We start from the raw sequence: 20653 nt of genomic DNA on the forward strand, positions 1-20653 counted from the left end.
TTTTACCTTCATTCCCCTTACCCTACTCTATGTATCTCTCTTTGTCCCTTACTCTCCTTACATATGTCCATCCTCACTCCACTTCTGTCACTCCTCCTCCTTTACTTTCTTTTCCATACTGCTCTTCCGTTGTAGAGGTGGTGGAATAGCTATTCTTTTTAAATCCACTCTTTCTTGCACCATAAAACCCCTATCGGTTCCTACTGACCCCTTTGAGGCCCTATACTTTTGTATTGTGCATGCTCCTTCGAGCTCTTTTTCTGGTATCTTACTTTATAGGCCCCCCGGGTCCAGAGTTAACTTTTGCCCAGAACTCTTTAGAATTTTGGAACCCTATTTTGGTAGACCACATCTTACCATTTTGGGGGATATCAACTTCCATTTAGAGGATATGACCTCGAAAGATACCTCCTCCTTGCTTAATTCTTTGGAGGCGTGCGACTTCGTCCAAAGAGTTCTCCACCCGACCCATAAGGCGGGGCACATCCTTGATGGGATTTTTTCTAACGACTCTAGACTAGATGTTGGAACGCCGGTACCGATTACTTGGTCCGACCACCTAGCAGTCCCACTGTCCCTAGACATCCCCTGCTCTGATATTGATTCGGGCACTGGCAAAAAATACTCTAAAAGGAGCTTCAGAAATTTTACAAATGAGGCTCTCGCCCCTTTTATTCTTAACACCAATATTACTACTCAGCGGAAGGTGGATGAGTCGGCTCAAGAACTCACTGATGCTATCACCAGAGCCGCTGATGAATTAGCCCCTCCCTCCTTGAAATCTGTAGCTCGACAGAAGCCAACTGCCCCTTGGTTCTCAACTGACCTGAGGCTTCTTAGACAAAAATGCAGACAGAAGGAACGTGGATGGCGTAAATCCTGGGATCCCAAAGATCGAGAAGTCTATAAGAGCCTGCTACGAGAGTACAAAAATAGAGTGATTAAGGAAAAACAGGACTATTTTACCAACCTAACCTATTCTCTAACATCCTCTAAAGAGATCTTTAAAATAGTGGATTCACTGTGCTCTCTCCAGGTACCAGACCCTGTGGTTGCCTCACAGGAGCTATGCAACAATATATCAGACTTCTTCTACAAAAAAATAGATGATATCTACATAGCTCTACAATCACAGAGGAATTCTCTGAGTTCTGAGGACTCTTCTCGAATTAAACTGCTGGAATCCTGGAGCAGAGACACCCCCCAGTCCCTCGAACATTTCCCTGCTCTTTCTTTGGAGGGACTTAATAGCCTGTTGGACAAAACGAAATCGTCTTCCCCACTTGATCCAGTTCCTTTGAAACAACTAAAGAACTGTAGGGATATCATTCTTCCTCCGATGCTGGAAGTAATGAATGGAGCCTTGGAACAAGGCATTTTTCCTTCACTTTGGAAGAAAGCCATTGTAAAGCCGCTGCTGAAAAAGACCACCTTAGACCCCGGAGTACTGAAGAACTTCAGACCCATCTCCCTTCTGCCGGCCCCTGCCAAGATGTTGGAGACCCATTTGAACCTTCATCTTTCTAACTTCCTTGATGCCTCAGGTTTCTTGGACGGGTCCCAACATGGCTTTAGAAAGCTGCATAGCACGGAGTCTGCCTTGACCAAGGTCATGGATAACATCCTCAGAAAAGTTGATTTGGGTCAAACCACCGTGCTGGTGCTGCTGGACCTTACAGCAGCATTCGATACCCTGTCTCCCCTTACTTTAACATCCAGGTTAAGGGAGGCAGGGGTAGAAGGACCGGCCCTCAGTCTCCTGAGCTCCTTCTTATACCAACGAGAGCAGCGTGTCATGCTAGGTGAGTACCTCTCCCCTGCTAAGTCTTTGCAATGTGGGGTGCCACAGGGGTCGGCATTGAGCCCGACCCTGTTCAATATCTACGTGGCCCCCCTTGCAAGACTAGTAAGATCTCAGGGGATGGAGGTAGTGTCGTATGCCGACGACACGCAGATTATGGTATCCCTGACCCACTCTGTGAGTGAAGCCGCGTCAAACTTTAGGGCCTGCATGCAACTTGTTGCAGAGTGGATGATTTCCAACTTCCTAAAGTTGAACGGGGACAAGACAGAGGTCCTGGTCTTTGGCAAAGATCAGGGCATGTGGTCAGGTGAGTGGTGGCCTCCTTCTTTAGGCATCTGCCCCACACCTACACAATCTGCCAGGAACCTTGGTGTCATCTTTGACACCCAGCTCTCTATGGAGCTTCAGGTCAACAGAACGGTGGCTACCTGTTGGGGCGTCATCAGGACCCTGAAAAGGATCGTCCATTATCTTTCCCCACAGGCACGGAAACAGGTGGTGATCGCCCTTGTTGGCTCAAGGCTCGATTACTGTAATTCACTGTACGCCGGGGCCAACAAGGGCCTTCTGCAGCGCTTGCAGGTCATACAAAATGCGGCAGCGCGGTTTGCCCTTGCCCTGCCTTGGTTGTCATCTATGACCTTGGCGAGGAAGAATCTCCATTGGCTCCCTATTCCCTCAAGGATCACGTTCAAACTTCTCTGTCTAACATATAAGGCTTTAACTGCAGGTTCGGCTGATGCCCTTGGATCCCTACTCACCAGATATGTCCTGAACAGATGCCTACGCTCCAGTGAGCTCAATCAACTGGTAATCCCTCGAGCCAAGAAGGCTAGATGGGGGAGCAAAGCTTTTTCCATACTGGCACCCCAGATGTGGAATTCACTCCCCCTGGAGATCAAGTCACTGCCTTCTCTTGATCTTTTTAGGAAGTCATTGAAAACCTGGCTTTTTATTAAAGCATACCAGTTAGCTCTGTTTCTGACTGCTGACAGCCTGTTATTTGATTTAGGCGCCTTGACGCCCATTGGGCATAGCTGCGCATTACAAATGCCATTTCATTCATTCATATTTTTAATTTCCCTTAACTCACTACCCTACCTTTAGACACCTTGGGGCAGATTTACAAGCCCCTTACACCTGTTTTGCGCTGCCGTTGCGTCACTTTTGTGACGCAGCGACGGTGCAAAAGATGCGCCATGGTGCGGGCTATTTACAACGTGACGCATCTGGTTCCGTCATGGCCCCGCCCGTTCTTCAGAACGTCAGCGCAGGCGCGAAATCAGCGCCGCGCAGGCGTGCCGGGCGGGCCATTACGGAACCACTCCGTCACCAGCGCAGCCCACCCGAGGGCTATGACGGAGCGGTTCCGTCATAAGCGTGGGAGGGGTTAAAGGATTGTTGAACATCAAACAGCCGACATCCATCCTATATCAAGAGAGATGAAACCATGCACACATTCGACCACAATTGTACAACACACGGTATAGTTAGGAACTGGCATTTACAAAACCTTTGAAATTCACTGAAAAAACCATAGGTTTTAAACCCGTTATAGTTAGGAAGTAGCATTCAAAAAACCTATGAAATTCACTGAAAAAACCATAGGTTTTAAACACGTTATAGTTAGGAAGTTGCATTTAGAAAACCTATGAAATTCACTGAAAAAACCATAGGTTTTACACACGTTATAGTTAGGAAGTAGCATTTACAAAACCTATGAAATTCACTGAAAAAACCATAGGTTTGACACATGTTATAGTTAGCTGGATATTTTACTCATATAAAACCAATGAAATTCCCCCGTTATAGTTACTTCAGCTAACTATAACTCACGCGCCCGCAATGCACTGCTGATGACTTCACATATTACATCAATCATGACATGGTCAGTGACATCACTCATGACATCACTGATGACATCTCAAATGACATCACTGATGACTTCATCCTTGTGGAAGAGTGGCAGACCTTCACTCACCCTAATATAACCTTTATTACACACACTCAAAAATAGAAAATGACATTTTCAATACAATAGCCATACCAATGCCACTTAGAACACACCTATTTAGTAATTTGAAGATCTATATACACAACCACTTATTCATTAACAGACATATACAGTCACTCATATATTATATACAGTCACTCATATATGTATTCAGTCACCATATGTTCTTATACACTGATACATCCTGATCATCCTGTTACACACCGACACTCAACCATAGAGTTACTCACACATAACTTATATGTACTAGTTTCAAACATATGTACTTACTCAGAAATACACTATTAAAACAGTTATTCATTCACTTAGACAGTCATATATACACTCATACAGAAAAAAACAAATAATAACCTATATACCTACTCAACACACACACTCACTCACCCATACAGTCCAGCATATATGCTGCCTACAACACATACAAACAGTAAGTCACTCATTCATGCATCTATGCACTACGTAAGATCTCCCAACGAAGCATATTGACACTTAGACACTCAGACACTCCAACTAATAATCAAACAAACAATAACCTATATAGACATTATGTATCACTCATATAGCTACTCACCAACACATGCAGCCTCTTACACAGAAACTGAGAGACTGATACAGATATGTATATATTTAAACATTACTCGCTAACCCATGTACTCATTAAGATATACTTAATCAGTCAGTTATACAATCTATTTTTCACCTAAAAAGCAGCCATTTATACACTTATATACTCAATTCTTCTTCCATCAACCTTCAGATAAACATATATAAAACATATTTAATTTTCAGAACTAACCCATTCACTGGATGATGTCATCAGTGATGTCATGAGTGATGTCACTGACCATGTCATGAGTGATGTAATATGTGAAGTCATCAGCAGTGCATTGCGGGCGCGCGAGTTATAGTTAGCTGAAGTAACTATAACGGGGGAATTTCATTGGTTTTATATGAGTAAAATATCCAGCTAACTATAACATGTGTCAAACCTATGGTTTTTTCAGTGAATTTCATAGGTTTTGTAAATGCTACTTCCTAACTATAACGTGTGTAAAACCTATGGTTTTTTCAGTGAATTTCATAGGTTTTTTAAATGCAACTTCCTAACTATAACTTGTTTAAAACCTATGGTTTTTCAGTGAATATATATGTATATGAATATATATGTATATATATATATATTCACTGAAAAAACCATAGGTTATAGACCATATATAGTTAGGAATTCGCATTTACAAAACCTTATTTTACTCACACAAAACCATTGAAATTCCATATATAGTTAGTTGCACTAACTATATATCGCGCACCCGCAATCCACTGCTGATGATGTCACATATTACATCATTCATGACATGGTCAGTGACATCACTGATGACATCTCAAATGACATCACTGATGACATCTCAAATGACATCACTGATGACATCACTGATGACATCTCATTTGACATTACTGATCACATCACTGATGATATCATTCATGTGATAATACGATGAACCTCTTCAGACTCTAATATAACCTTAGATACAATCAGTGTAAACAGACACTCACAGACTGTCACTCATCCATGGAGTTACTCACACACCTAGTCAGTCATGCAAAGAATCAATCACACCTCAATTTCCTCAACTATACAGTTATACAAACTTTACTTATTCAAACATATACTAACACATATTACTCTCTTATACAATCCCTGATACAAGTTCACAATGATCCATACAGCCACTCACACATTCACTGGCTCTAATGCACAGTTATTTATATATGTCAACTCTCACATGTACTGTGTTTTACATATGTACTTACTTTGACATGTAGCACTGAGATATCCATTCACTCACCAATACACTCATGCACACAGTCAACCGCCCATACAGCTGTTTCCACATGCACTTTTGAAACCATACATCTAGTGAATCAACTGCTCACACATCTATGCACAGAGTCATACACCTCCCAGCCACCCACACACACACTCAGTCTCCCATACAAATACTTGGGCAACCAATCAATAACCCATATAGTTACTCATATAGCTACTTATCAACACATGCAACAGTTTACAGAACAACAGACATAATGATGCACAAATTAAGACAGTTTAGTCACTAACCCATGCACTCAGTGAGACACATTTAATCACTCACTCATACAGTCAGTCATGCACCTACTAAATCCTTCATCCAGACACTTATACATCCACTCATTCTTCAATATGTAAGACATATTTTAACTTTACAGAAACATACAGTCACTGGATGTTGTCATCAGTGATGTCATCAGTGATGTCATTTGAGATGTCATCAGTGATGTCATCAGTGATGTCACTGACCATGTCATGAATGATGTAATATGTGACATCATCAGCAGTGGATTGCGGGTGCGCGATATATAGTTAGTGCAACTAACTATATATGGAATTTCAATGGTTTTGTGTGAGTAAAATAAGGTTTTGTAAATGCGAATTCCTAACTATATATGGTCTATAACCTATGGTTTTTTCAGTGAATTTTCAAGGTTTTGTAAATGCTAATTCCTAACTATATATGGTCTATAACCTATGGTTTTTTCAGTGAATTTTCAAGGTTTTGTAAATGCTAATTCCAAACTATATATGGTCTATAACCTATGGTTTTTTCAGTGAATATATATATATATATACATACATATATAAACATATATCATCTTTATATCTATATAAATACAAACATAAATGCATGCATACATATACTTATATGCATACAGATGCATGTTATTTACATGAAAGTTGAAAAAACACTAATAAAAGCAAAGCTAAAAAGCCACCTCATTACAAACAGAATGGCTTTAACTTAAACGAGGGCGAGATCTATTGCATTTTCAATGCTTGTTTACTTTGGTTCCATCAAGAAGGCATTCAGATGTGTCACACATTTGCCATAAATTCTGAATGTTAGCACTCTAGTTGCACATTAGATCACTGTAGTAAAGCTACTGCTCACCAGGGACGTCTGCTGCTGGTATTCAAAGTGCATGTTTCAGTCTGCATGTCAGAATTTTTTTAATGAAATAGAAGAGGATTTGAGAAGTCACTCAAAATGATCCCTCATTTTTCTTTATGAAGCACTAATCATACTTTCTATGGCAAAATTGACCCCCTCATGTTGTTCCTTTTTAAATTGAGTGTTTTCAGACTTACCACTTCATTCCAATCAAGATGGCTTCTGGTGTGCCATACTTTTGTCATAAGTAAGACTGTTAGCGCTCTAGTTGTTCTTTAGAACACTCTGGGACATTCTGTCATTGGGCTATACTTGGGGTACATCTGGGTGATATTTGGGCTACATTTAGGCTCTTTTGTCTCTGGTGGCCATCTTGGGAGACTGTATGTCAGAATGTTTTAATGAAATTGAAGAGGGTTTGAGAAGTCACTCAAAATGTGCCCTAATTTTTCTTTCTGCAGCACTAATCATAATTCATATGGCAAAATATACCCCCTCATTTTGTTCCTTTTTAAATTAAATGTTTTAAGAGTTACCACTTTATTCAAATCAAGATGGCTTCAGGTGTGCCATACCTTTGTAATAAGTAGGACTGTTAGCGCTCTAGTTGTTCTTTAGAACACTCTGGGACATTCTGTCATTGGGCTATACTTGGGCTACATCTGGGTGATATTTGGACTACATTTGGGCTCTTTTGTCTCTGGTGGCCATTTTGGGAGACTGCATGTCAGAATTTTTTAATGAAATAGAAGAGGATGCAAAATTTCCTAGCTAACGTAACGGAAAGTTTCAATTCTATTAAGGACAAGGAGGCGAGGATTATGCAGTCCTTTCTTCTCTTTATTATAATCAGCACTTCAAAGAAAACCAATCAAAACGTTTTTCTTGAACCACAACTCCCATGAGCACATGGGAAAACAGTGTCCATAGCAACCAACAGCCAATGATGGATCCGTCCGCCGTATAACTAGCCATGACGTCCTCTTCTATTCCTCGTCTTCTCTGTGAGGCAGAAATTCTCGTAAGACACATCATTCTTTCTGGTCGTGTCCTAAAGTAAATAAGGAGAACGTTATCCAGTTCTTCTGACCATAAGCGAGTCACGTCAATACATAGCATGTAGAGAGACTACGAAGCATAATGATTTGTGCCTAAACATTACAGATTGCAACCAGTGAACTGACAAGTTAAAAAACAGCGATTCTTACAATGCATTGCATAAATACAGTTGAAAAAATACTTCAAAAAGTAGTACTTACTGAAATACGAAGGTACCCGGGGGGGACGAGGCCGCCCCGGCCCGGGTGGGATAACCCTCGCCTCCTTGTCCTTAATAGAATTGAAACTTTCCGTTACGTTAGCTAGGAAATTTTGCATTCTATGTCAGGACGGAGGCGAGGATTATGCAGTTTTAAAGCTTATCCACAACAAGCTCTGCTGCGCCATAGATAGGCTTGAAGTAAAACTTTTTGAAGGTAGACTCCGAGGACCAGTCCGCTGCTGCCATGATGTCCTCTAACCTACCACCTACCTGAATGGCCTTAGAAGCCATGGCACCTCTAACAGAGTGAGCTCCGAAAGTTGTCACATCTATGCCCGCCTCGGCCATAAGCCAACGGACCCACCGGGCAATAGACGGAGACGAAACCGCTTTAAAAGGTTTCCTCAGAGCAATGAGGAGTTGACGCTCCCCCGGCGGGCGACAATCCTCGGTCATATCTTCGTACGCCTTAAGGCAACGCACCACGCACAATTTTGGGTGGTCCGAGAAGGACGGGTAGGATACTGACCTGATGCTAGTCTTTGTGCGTCTAGCCACTGTGAACGTTACCCCTTCCGGAGTAAAAACGCGTGCCGAGACGTCAAGCGCCCGCACGTCAGAGACTCGTTTACACGAAATCAGACACAGCAACATAGCCAGCTTAGCTGACAGTTCTTTTCTAGACAAATAGTTGTTATCACGCCAAGAGGTAAAGAACCTGAGAATGATATTGACATCCCAGAGGTTGGAGTACCTGGGCTCGGGAGGAGTAGAAAGCCTAGCGCTCTTCATGAGTTTGCAAACCCAAGGGTGTTCTCCCGCCGGACGTCCATCGACGTGAACATGCCCCGCCGAAATGGCGGACCTGAAAGAATTAATGGACCGATACGCCAACCCCGAGTCGGACAGCTCGGCCAGGAAATTCAGAACGAGGGTAATGTTGGCCCCCACCGGATCGGCGTGTCTTCCCAGACACCAACGACGCCACCGTTGCCAAGCCGATCGGTACCTCTTGATCGTACCAGGGGCCCAGGCCCTGCTGATGAGTTCTGCTGCTCCCGCCGAAAGGCGGTCGTCCTGCCATCGTCCCCGGAAATCCTCCATGCCATGAGGACCAGGGTCCCCTGAAGTACCAGCGGGTGCCCCTCTCCCAGAGGCCCCGAAAGCAGTGACGGAAACGAGGGCAGTAGAATTGGACAGTCCCAAGACAGCTCCAGCAGCGAGGGAAACCAGGCTTGAGCCCGCCAAAAGGGGGTCACTAGGACCAGAGAGGCCTGTTGGCGGCGTACTTGAGACGCTACTCGAGGAATCATGAGAAAAGGAGGGAAGGCGTACGCCTGTTCCGTCGACCAGTCCTGTAAGAAGGCATCGACCGCGACCGCCTCCGGGTCCGGTCTCCAGCTCACGAACCTCTGAAGTTGACGGTTGAGCCGGGAGGCAAACAGGTCCAGCGTGAACGGACCCCACACTCCCTGCAGGGCCTGAAAGACCGCTGTGTGCAGCCTCCAATCGCTGAAGTCCAGGAAGTTTCTGGAGTGCCAGTCCGCTATTGAGTTCTGCGTGCCCGGGAGATATTCCGCCGAGACAGAAATCTGTTTCTCCAGGCAATAGTGCCAGAAATCCTTCGCCAGGTTCGCTAAGGCCCTGGACCGAGGTCCACCCAGGCGATTGATATACTGAACCGCTGACATGTTGTCCATGCGCAGCAGAATACAGCACGACACTTTGTTCTGCGTCAGAGACTTGATCGCAAAGGAGCCCGCCAAAAGCTCCAGGCAGTTGATGTGGAGACGAAGTTCGTCCTCCGACCAACGGCCCCCCATCGTGATCTCGCCGCAACGGGCTCCCCAGCCCGCTCTGCTGGCGTCCGATTCTATGATCAGATCCGGGCTGGATCCGAAGATCGCTCTCCCGTTCCATGCACTCATGTGTTCTATCCACCAACGCAACTCCGTTCTCGTTTCCTCCGTAAGGGAGATGAGCTCGGAATAAGTGAGGCCTTTCCGGAGATGTTGTGCCTTCAGGCGTTGAAGAGCCCTGTAGTGTAGTGGGCCCGGAAAGATCGCTTGGATCGAGGAGGAGAGGAGGCCCACAATACGAGCCAGATGTCGAAGGGAGATCCTGTCTCTGCTCAGGGTCTGAGAAAGTTCCTTGCGGATCTTGATCACCTTCTGCTGCGGGAGACTGAGGCTCGCCGTGTCAGAATCTATGAGGAAGCCCAGGAAAGAGATTTGTTTCTTCGGGAGGAGATCCGATTTCGGGGCATTCACTACAAAACCCAGGTCCTGGAGCAGGGCAATAGTCATGGTCAAGTGTGACCGCAGACGATCCGACGATTGCCCCATGATCAGGATGTCGTCGAGGTAGATGATCATCCGAACCCCCCTCTCGCGTAGTGTTTCCACCACTGGCCGAAGGAGCTTCGTAAAGCACCATGGGGCCGACGAGAGGCCGAACGGAAGGGCTTGGAATTCATAAACCTCCTCGTTCCACAGGAACTGAAGGAAGCGCCTGTGAGGGGGAAAGATCGGTACCGTGAGATACGCGTCTTTCAGGTCCAGACGGACCATCCAATCCCCTTGAAGGAGAATGTCCCGGAGAAGATGGATGCCCTCCATCTTGAAGTGGCGGTAGACCAGCCACTCGTTGAATTCTCGTAAGTTGATAACCGGGCGGAACCCTTTGTCCTTTTTCTGGACCAGGAAAATATTGCTGAGAAAGCCCGAAGGGTGCAGGCGCGTTCTGCGAATCGCGCCTTTTCTGAGGAGATCTGCGATTTCTGTGTCGACAAGATGCTTGTCCTCTGAGGAGAAAACCAAGGGACGAGGGCGAACCCTCTGGAGGGGAGTGCCATAGAACTCTATCCTGAACCCCCTGACCGTCTGGAGTACCCACGGGTCCGAGGAGATCTTGCCCCAGTTGTGGAGGTGATCCCGAAGCCTCCCTCCCAGAACGACTGGGGAAAAAAGGGTAACACTCACCGGAGGGGCCTCCTGGTGCGTTTGCACCGCCGTGGTAACCTCTGCCGCGCCCTCGGCCGGCGCCTCTGCTAGGGTAGAAATTCCCCTGGCGTCCATCGTTCCAGCCATTATTTCGGCGCTGCTGGGCCTTGTTGTTAGGGCCTTGCTGGGGCTGGCGGCCGGAGGAGCGACCCCGTCCTCGTCCGGCCCCTGCAAAAACCCGTCCAGGAAAAATTTTCTTTATGGACGTTTGTGCTCTGTCGAGTGCAGAGAAAGTTGTCACAAACTTGTTTAGTTCCCTAATAAAAGGCTCCCCAAAAAGCCTGCCTTGTGCAACAGGGCCCGCCTCCGACGTGGCCAAATCTCCTAGTTTCGGATCTATCTTAATGAGGAGGGATCTCCTCCGCTCTGCCGCCAACGCACAATTTGCGTTCCCCAGGAAGCATAGGGCCCGCTGAGCCCAACCTGCCACGACCTCCGTGGACATCGGAGACCCCGACTCCTTGGCCCTCTCGGCCAACTGGATGATCTGGGTGACGGGGCCTACGGCGTCCAGGAGCTTATCCTGGCAGCTGCGCCAGGAGCGATCAATACCCTTCCTGGGGTCTTTCATAAATTTGGCGAAGAACGCATACAGTTTCTCGTCAATATCAGGAGTGGCTGCCACTCTGCCCTCCAGCTTAGGTCGAGGGCATTCACCCCGCATGCGGGTCCGAACTTCCTTCTCCAGGGGCTGGCGCACTTTACTCGCTACATACGCCGCCACCTTGGGATCCGGGGTCCATTCCGACGAACGCGGATGGTAGATCCTCGCCGGGTCAAACATGTCCGGGACTTTGTCATCCCCCTCCAGGGACTCTGAGGAGTGCGACGCCGGGCGCCAAGGGCGTCCTGAGCCCTCATCCTCATCGTCCGAGGAGGTATCGTCCTCGGTTACACCCTCTCCCTCCAAGGGGAAACCATCATCAAGGTCTGAATTCGGGGCGACCTCGTCGCCATCATCTCCGGGGAAGAAGCCCTCCCGGCAGGGTAAATTTTTAAGCGTTCGCGCACTTTTATGGAAGGATTCCCTCAGGCGGTCGAACTCTTCCAAGTGCCCCGCGTGACGCTTCGCCGACTTTCCCCCCCCCCCCTGCGCGCCTTTGGCTCCGCGGTTCGCAGGAACTGCGCCACTGAACACCCCGGGGATACTTTGAGTGAGGGCCTCCACACTCTCCCGCAAAGGAGCCAGCACCGAATCCAGCGCCTGTGACAACGCGCGGCCAACTGCCGGCAGCAGTGGATGGGAGCAGCCAGGTTCTTCCGTCCCCTGGGTGAGGGGAGCCGACTGATCAGCAGTCTGCATTGTGTGAGGGTGAGAGCACTAAACACCTTTAACTAATTACAGAAGGTAGCCCCCTCGCCGGTGCTCAGACAGTAGCGCTGTCAATTAAGGGTGCGGTGACTGACAACCGCCACTAGAGGGCGTCGCGCACTAGGGCGCGTAACTACACCGGCCCGGTGTCAGGCGAGGGTTGGTGAGTCAGGTGATAACCTGCCTCAGCGCACCGATCCGAGGGGCAAGCGCCGCAGTCGCAGCCTTAACCCGAACAGCGGCGCCCTACGGAGCTAAGGGGAAGCGAAGGCGCTCTCCACAGAGCCCACGATGAGGGAAACGGCAGAGACGGCGCAAGCAGCGCCTGACGCACGTCGAACTGCCGAGGATCTGAAAGCAAATCAAGCGCACCACAAAGCAAGCGCTATTGCACAAGCAAAACAATTTAATCTACACAAGACAACCAAACGTCAGGAAGATAAAAGGTTTGACTTATCTGACGAGCAGAGAAGAAAGAGGAATAGAAGAGGACGTCATGGCTAGTTATACGGCGGACGGATCCATCATTGGCTGTTGGTTGCTATGGACACTGTTTTCCCATGTGCTCATGGGAGTTGTGGTTCAAGAAAAACGTTTTGATTGGTTTTCTTTGAAGTGCTGATTATAATAAAGAGAAGAAAGGACTGCATAATCCTCGCCTCCGTCCTGACATAGAATTTGAAAAGTCACTCAAAATGTGCCCTAATTTTTCTTTCTGCAGCACTAATAATACCTTCTATTGCATAATATACCCCCTCATTTTGTTCCTTTTTAAATTAAATGTTTTAAGAGTTACCACTTTATTCCCATCACGATGGCTCCAGGTGTGCTATACCTTTGTAATAAGTAGGACTGTTAGCGCTCTAGTTGTTCTTTAGAACACTCTGGGACATTCTGTCATTGGGCTATACTTGGGCTACATCTGGGTGATATTTGGGCTACATTTGGGCTCTTTTGTCTCTGGTGGCCATTTTGGGAGACTGCATGTCAGAATGTTTTAATGAAATAGAAAAGGATTTGAGAAGTCACTCAAAATGTGCCCTAATTTTTCATTCTGCAGCACTAATCATACTTTCTATGGCAAAATATACCCCCTCATGTTGTTTCTTTTTAAATTAAATGTTTTAAGAGTTACCACTTTATTCCAATCAAGATGGCTTCAGGTGTGCCATACCTTTGTAATAAGTAGGACTGTTAGCGTCTAGTTGTTCTTTAGAACACTCTGGGACATTCTGTCATTGGGCTATACTTGGGCTACATCTGGGTGATATTTGGGCTACATTTGGGCTCTTTTGTCTCTGGTGGCCATTTTGGGAGACTGCATGTCAGAATGTTTTAATGAAATAGAAAAGGATTTGAGAAGTCACTCAAAATGTGCCCTAATTTTTCATTCTGCAGCACTAATCATACTTTCTATGGCAAAATATACCCCCTCATGATGTTTCTTTTTAAATTAAATGTTTTAAGAGTTACCACTTTATTCCAATCAAGATGGCTTCAGGTGTGCCATACCTTTGTAATAAGTAGGACTGTTAGCGCTCTAGTTGTTCTTTAGAACACTCTAGGAGGCTGCAGTAGAACACAAAGGAATCAACTGACAGTCTCTGTCCTTGTTGGATGTACATGTTTTACTGAGAATGTCAGACTTCATTTTCACATGACTGAGAAAGATAATGTGAATTTACAGAAAATATGCTTTCAGTTTAGCTTATAGATCCCCTTCCAAACCACTGTGGGAAAATCATGAGATATTAGTTTTCTTTCAAACAATATTCATGATATCACAGCAGAAGGTTTTTTCACATGGTAAAATCACCTTAGAACCCACCACAATTCCTAAAACGAGTATGGTACCATCAACAAATGATTTATAATGTAACTAAAGTCCTAAAACCCTCTATTAACTACAATGCTTTTTAATGAGGTGCTCTCATGTATATTGGTCCCAAGATGGCTGCCAACACTTCTTGGATGAAGTGCTGACAGCCAATCAGATCAGATGTGTGGTTAGGCTCCGCCCAGATATATATCTTTTTTGAACCTAAATTACTCAAAATCCACTAGAGCACATATATTGAGACCTAGCAAAGGCACATCGGGCTAACAGTCCCTACAATTTTGCCAAGTTTCGTGCAAATCCATTCAGCCGTTCGAGCTAAAAGTGAGGCCAACCGCCCTATGGAAATTAACATGGGAAAAATGCGTTTTGGGACCCCCCTTTTTTCTCAGCCCCCCCTTGATGAAACCCCCCCAAATTGTCAGGGGCTGCTCAGAAACAAAATGTTCCATTTTCCTGAAAATTTCAGCCAATTCCGTCCACAAACGCCAAAGTTATTAGACATAGAATATTCAAAAATCCCATAGAGAAAAAATCCTAACTATATATACCTACTGGCGACCGCCAGTAGGTAATATATATATATATATATATATATATATAAAACTTCGACTTCCGATTTACTTCACAGGGTGATCACAGTGTGATGGACAGACCATACAAAAAGATACATAGTGGACACCATTAGAATGTATTAAGCTGATTTGTACAGTACACACAAAACATATAAAAGAGTCCAAATGTTGGACACATTAAGTAAAAGCCTGAGTTGGGTATGTGTATACAGTGACGTGTCCCATCCTCAAATTAAAAGATTTTAAGACGGAATCATGTATCAATGAATTTGTGCTTTTTATTTATATAACTTCAACTTCCTATTTACTTCACAAGATGAGCACAGTCTGAGGGACAGACCAGAAAAAAATAGAGAAAAAAAATAGATTCATAACGGTAGAAAGAGAAAAGGAAAAAAAACGAGAACAGGCTGAGACCAGCATTTAGAGCAACAGGTGATATAAGTATCCAAATGTCCCTTAGTTCATGGTGTTCTCACCTTAAGAAGCAGTATAAACAATCTTAATCCTCACAAGTAAAGTAATCATGTTCCAGATCCAAAGGGTTCAATGACAAGCATATGACCAAAGCCCGGTGTATTGACACCACCAACGGGAAAGTTATAGATCTACCACGGTCGTCTAGCCCACGTTACAAGCCTGGATATGTGAAGGAACTCCATGGAGGAAAGTCAAAACCCTTCATGGTGTGGTGCCCAAAGCGCTGAGCCTGCTATAGGGATGACAGCATTATTGATCACAGTGTCCCAGTAACTCTATAATATTGGCATGCCACCAAAATGCCCTTATACTGCGTTGTTAAAATGGGTCACACAGCCCCATTATCCCCATATACAATGAGCACAGGCTTATGATGATGCCAGTACAGCCCGCATGCAGCAAGCAATGAGCCCGGTGTATGGTGGGGATCCTTTCCACCATTTGACTAGCAATATACAAGGAAAAATAAAGTTTTGGTTTGTCCTGTGTGGGTTACAATGTCTTTTATATTTATACATGTTGTTTGGTTTGTGTCCATGTTTTTTGATTAGGTTTTTATGTTAATTGTTTTTCAGCCTCGACACAGTTCCCACGTCTGGGAATGAAACGCATTGGCTGAGCTTTTTTGTTGTGATAAGGAATTACATTTGAAAAAAGAATATGAATAAACGTTTTTTTTAAAACACTACGTCTGCCTTGACTTCATCGCCTGACACACCTTCCATTGCTTTATGGACTAAAAACTGGAAAACAGGGGCACCGCACAACAGCGGGCGCCGGAGTAATTGTGCGCAGGACAATTCACAAAAAAACTAAACTAGCGCGGGGCAGATTGGAAAGTCCGCCGTTGGGTTCTGTTCTATTGATAACTTTAATAGCTATTGGTCCAATCTTCATGATGGCACCTTTTTGTGCTCAGTGCAGCGTTACCTTTATGATGTGATATGGTATAGATGAGTTTTACACATTTTAAATTGTGTGATAGTCTTAATAATTGATTGTGGTACTGTATCAGAATGTATTGACATGACGGGATATCTCTGTATTTATTGACCAGCAACAGTTGTGATATAAGTATAATTTACATGAAGCCTGCAGCAGGTTGTATGAATGTTAAGGTTTTTTAACATATTTATGACGGAAGGATGATGATTAATGTCATATGTTAATGGATGATTTGTAACTTTGGTGGTAAAGAAACTGAATAAAAGATTCTTGATTACTTGTGCCCTCCATCATGCACTGCTTATGACCTCACATATTACATAAGTCATGACGTGTTCTAAGACATCATTTATGACATAACTGATGATATCTCAAATTACATCATTGATGACCTCACTGATGATCTCATCCAATGAGTGTGTTAGTTTGTTTTGTAGTTTACATATCTTCAGGTAAATACCACAGTACTTTTCTACCTGATTTTGTTCAGCCTGGGTCCAGCTAATGGGTGTCAGTGTGTGGGATTATTGAATATGTTTGCATCTTTGTATTGAAGGCAACACTGTATGAAGGTGATGATTTGTGTTCACTATATTCCACTCAAGTTTTTTTGGTACAGTAGAATTAAAAAAAAAAAGTCTTTTATGCAGCCTTGAGCTATTAGACAGAATCGACTTGTTAGAAGGGGCGATCCCAGGAGCCAGGATATACTCTCCCGACCACCCCGTGACCCACCTCTCCCAGGAATACTGCTGAGTCCTAACCTGAAGTCCTCGCCGGGGAGGACTCCGGGTCTAAGATCGTACACACTGAGTTCACACCACACTTATGAACAGACACCACACCGTGGATTTCAGTAAGCAAGTTCTATATCACACAGTAGAGTTTTAGGCAAAATGAACACTTATTTATAAGCGATTGAGGGATCGTAAAGTCTCGGTTGTGCGGAGTAGGGAAGCGGGACAGTCTCAGTATTAGGCCAGTAGAAAGCGTACCTTGCGCAGAGCTCTCAATCCTCGAGCCCGGGGATACAGGCGGTGGTGGTCGTACTAGCTGCTGTACTCACTCCTCTCGCTCCAGGTCCTGTTGGTAGCGTCGATGGTCCAGCCGGACCAGGGTTCTTCTCGAGCCGCGACGAGGTCAGCAGGGCTCGATTCGGAGTGAACAGAGTGTCCGTCAGGTCTCGAGGAACCGCAAGGGCGTCAGCAGGGCTCAGGGTGTTCAACGAATGTCCTTAGAGTTTCAGGGATAAGGGATGAGCCGCGACGACGTCAGCAGGGCTCCGAGGTTCCAGTTCCTTCTTCTTCACAAGGATGAGCCGCGACAGCATCAGCAGGGCTTGATAGGTTCGAAAGTTCAGTCTTCTCCCCAAGGGTTGAGCCGCGATCAGATCAGCAGGGCTCTCTTGTCCAGGATACAACTGCCCGCTAGTTCTTGGGCGGCCCTTGGTATAGCGCCGTGGCCCTTTGATGTCCGGACCCTCGCAGGCAGAGATCTCATGCCTCGGGGCTGGTCGTCGGAGAGTTCTGTCGGCTGGCCCTTTTATCCTCTTGAAGATGCGTCCGGGGATCCCCAGAAGCCCAGCAGGGTTTGGAGCCAGCTCTCGGGGAGGCCAGAGGTGCGATCGAAACCAGCCCACAGGGGAATGCCAGAGGTGTGAGAGAAACCAGTCCCCCAGGGGAGGCCGGAGGTGTAATTGAAACTCTTTGGTCCTATCTCACTAAGGAAGCCCTCTACCCCCCAGCCGGGCATGGCCCATCTGCAGCCTAAGTTTCGCTGGGGCAGTGGCCGGGGTCGGGTAAGGCTATGGAGGCTCGGGAACGGTAATGGCCGCCGGTGGCCCTGTGGGGTGCTGCAGGTTCAGGGCGCCCGGTACCGGGAGGAGCATGGGGGGATGGTCGTCCGTTGGTAGGGTCGTGTAGGGAGCGGGCGGACAGGGAACGGGAGGACCAGGGGTTTCGGGTTGCAGGGCTGGGCTAACGGGACACTGAGGAACCATGCCACGAGGCCAGGTCCAACACGCGTCCTCCCCCAGCTGAATGGCATAGAGAACTACCCATCCCCTTGGGGGTTCTCTTCACTGAGGCGGAAGAACCGGTATAGGCCGTCCGCATTGGCGTGGTCAGCACCAGGACGTGCTCAACAGTGGAATCCATCCCCTGGAGGGAGATGGACCAGCGTAGCAGTTTGGGGTTCTCTCCTCTCATTTGCATTAGCCACCGGAGGGGCCGATGGTTGGTTTTGACCCGGAAGTGAGTACCGTACAGGTAGGGCCTCAACTTCTTCAGGGCCCAAACCACCGAGAAAGGCCTCCAGCTCGATGGTGCTCCACCTTTGCTCTCGAGGGAGTAACCTCCAGCTAATGAATGCCACTGGCTGGTCTAGGCCCTTATCATTCATCTGGGACAGGACCGCTCCAATGCCATGCTCGGATGCATCCGTCTGGACCACGAACTCTCGGGAGTCGTCGGGGGCCTGCAGTACTGGGGCGGTACACATGGCGACTTTCAATGCTTTAAATGCCTTCTGACAGGCAGGGGTCCAGCTAACTCTCTTCGGCTGCTTTTTGGAGGTCAATTCTGTGAGGGGGACTACGATGCTGCCATACCCCTTTATGAATCTTCGGTAGTACCCTGTGAGCCCTAGGAAAGCCCATACTTCCGTCTGGGTCGTGGGGGCCTCCCAGGCAACAATTGCATCGATCTTGGGTTGGAGGGGGGCCACTAGGCCGCTCCCGACCTGGTGCCCCAGGTAGACCACGGACCCTTGTCCGATCTGACATTTGCTGGCTTTGATGGAGAGGCCCGCTCGACGCAGGGCCATCAACACCTCCACGAGGTGTTGTTGGTCTTCGGTCCGGTGGGAGCTGAACACCGCAATATCATCGAGATATGCGGCGCTGAATTCCTCCAACCCAGCCAGTACCTGGTTAACCAGCCTCTGGAAGGTGGCGGGGGCATTTTTCATTCCCAAGGGCATCACCAGGAAGTGGTAGTGGCCAACCGGGGTGGTGAAAGCGGATCTTTCCCTAGCCCCCTCCGTGAGTGGGATTTGCCAGTACCCGCAGGTCAAGTCGAAGTTGCTGAGATAGTGAGCAGACCCTTGGCGGTCAATGAGCTCATCTGCCTGGGGAATGGGGTGTGCGTCAGTTCTGATGACTGCGTTGAGTCCTCAGTAGTCCACACAGAACCTCAGCTCGGGAACAGCGCCGGGGGCGGCCGCTTTCGGAACCAGGACCACAGGGCTAGCCCATGGATTGTCAGAGGCCTCGACCACTCCCAGGGCTAGCATCTTAGAGGCTTCAGCCTTGATGCAGGCCCGAACTCGGTCAGGGACGAGGTAGGCTCTGTGCCGTACCGGAGGGCTGTCCCCGGGGTCCACATTGTGGACGCACCATCCGGTGACGCTGGGGATGAGGGAGAAAAGGTCAGAGAACTGTCCCAGCAACTGGCAACAGTCTTTGCGCTGCTCGGGGGTGAGGGAGGAGGAGAGACTCACTCCCTCTACGGAGCCATCTTTTTCTTTCGCACACAGGAGATCGGGGAGAGGCTCCATGTCCTCTTCCACTCCGTCATCGGTGGTGAGGAGCAAACCCAACTTGGACCGAACGAAGTGGGGTTTGAGGCGGTTCACATGGAGGACCCTCAGAGGGTTCCTGGGAGACTGCACATCTATGAGATGGGTGACTTGGCTCTTGCGCTACACCACTTTGAAGGGCCCGGTTCACTTGTCCTGAAGGGCACAAGGTTCTACCGGGGCCATCACCCAAACCTGCTGGCCGGGCTGAAACTCGACCAGAGTGGCATTCTGGTCATACCAACGTTTCATTTCTTCTTGGCTTGCCTCAAGGTTTGCCTCGGCAAGCTCCCGGAACTTCTGAGTCTGTTTCCGGAGAGCCAGAATGTATCGAAACACATCTGGGGGTGGATCCTGGGGTGCCGCTTCCCAACCCTCCTTGACCAGGCTGAGGGGTCCCCGGACGGGGTGCCCGTAGAGCAGCTCGAATTGGCTGAACCCCAAGGATTTCTGGGGGACTTCCCGGTAGGCGAACAGGAGGCAGGGTTGGAGGCTCCTCGAGACCCATGATCATTCCCTTGAGGGTACGGTTGAATCGCTCAACCAGGCCGTTACCTTGGGGGTGATATGGAGTGGTGAACTTGTACGTCACCCCACACTGTTGCCACAGGGACTTCATGTATTTGGAGATAAAGTTCGTTCCTTGGTCGCTCACCCAAGAGAAGATCCCCATGAGGGCCCGCCCCACTACATGGGCCGTCACTGTCCAGAGGGGGGTGGCCTCGGGGTACCGGGTGGCATGATCCACCAAGACGAGGATGAACCGGTCGCCTAAGGATGTCCGGGGGTCGAGGGGCCCAACAATGTCTATTCCCACCCGTTCAAAGGGGGTACTGACAACAGGGAAGGGTTGGAGAGGA

At 47.3% G+C, this 20653-nt stretch overlaps 1 protein-coding gene across 1 annotated transcript in view; it reads right to left on the minus strand.

The window, feature by feature from the left end:
* The window catches only part of LOC147725744 (uncharacterized), a 101873-nt gene extending 89502 nt beyond the window's left edge, over window positions 1–12371 (minus strand). Inside the window, exon 1 of the mRNA XM_086964489.1 lies at window positions 11048–12371. Coding sequence (XP_086820615.1) covers window positions 11048–12371 — 1324 coding nt within the window. The remainder of the gene's footprint in view (window positions 1–11047) is intronic.
* Between the last annotated feature and the right edge of the window lie 8282 nt (window positions 12372–20653).

The sequence above is a fragment of the Lissotriton vulgaris genome, chromosome 3_2 (genome assembly GCF_964263255.1).
Source record: "Lissotriton vulgaris chromosome 3_2, aLisVul1.2, whole genome shotgun sequence".
NCBI classification, from domain to species: domain Eukaryota; kingdom Metazoa; phylum Chordata; class Amphibia; order Caudata; family Salamandridae; genus Lissotriton; species Lissotriton vulgaris.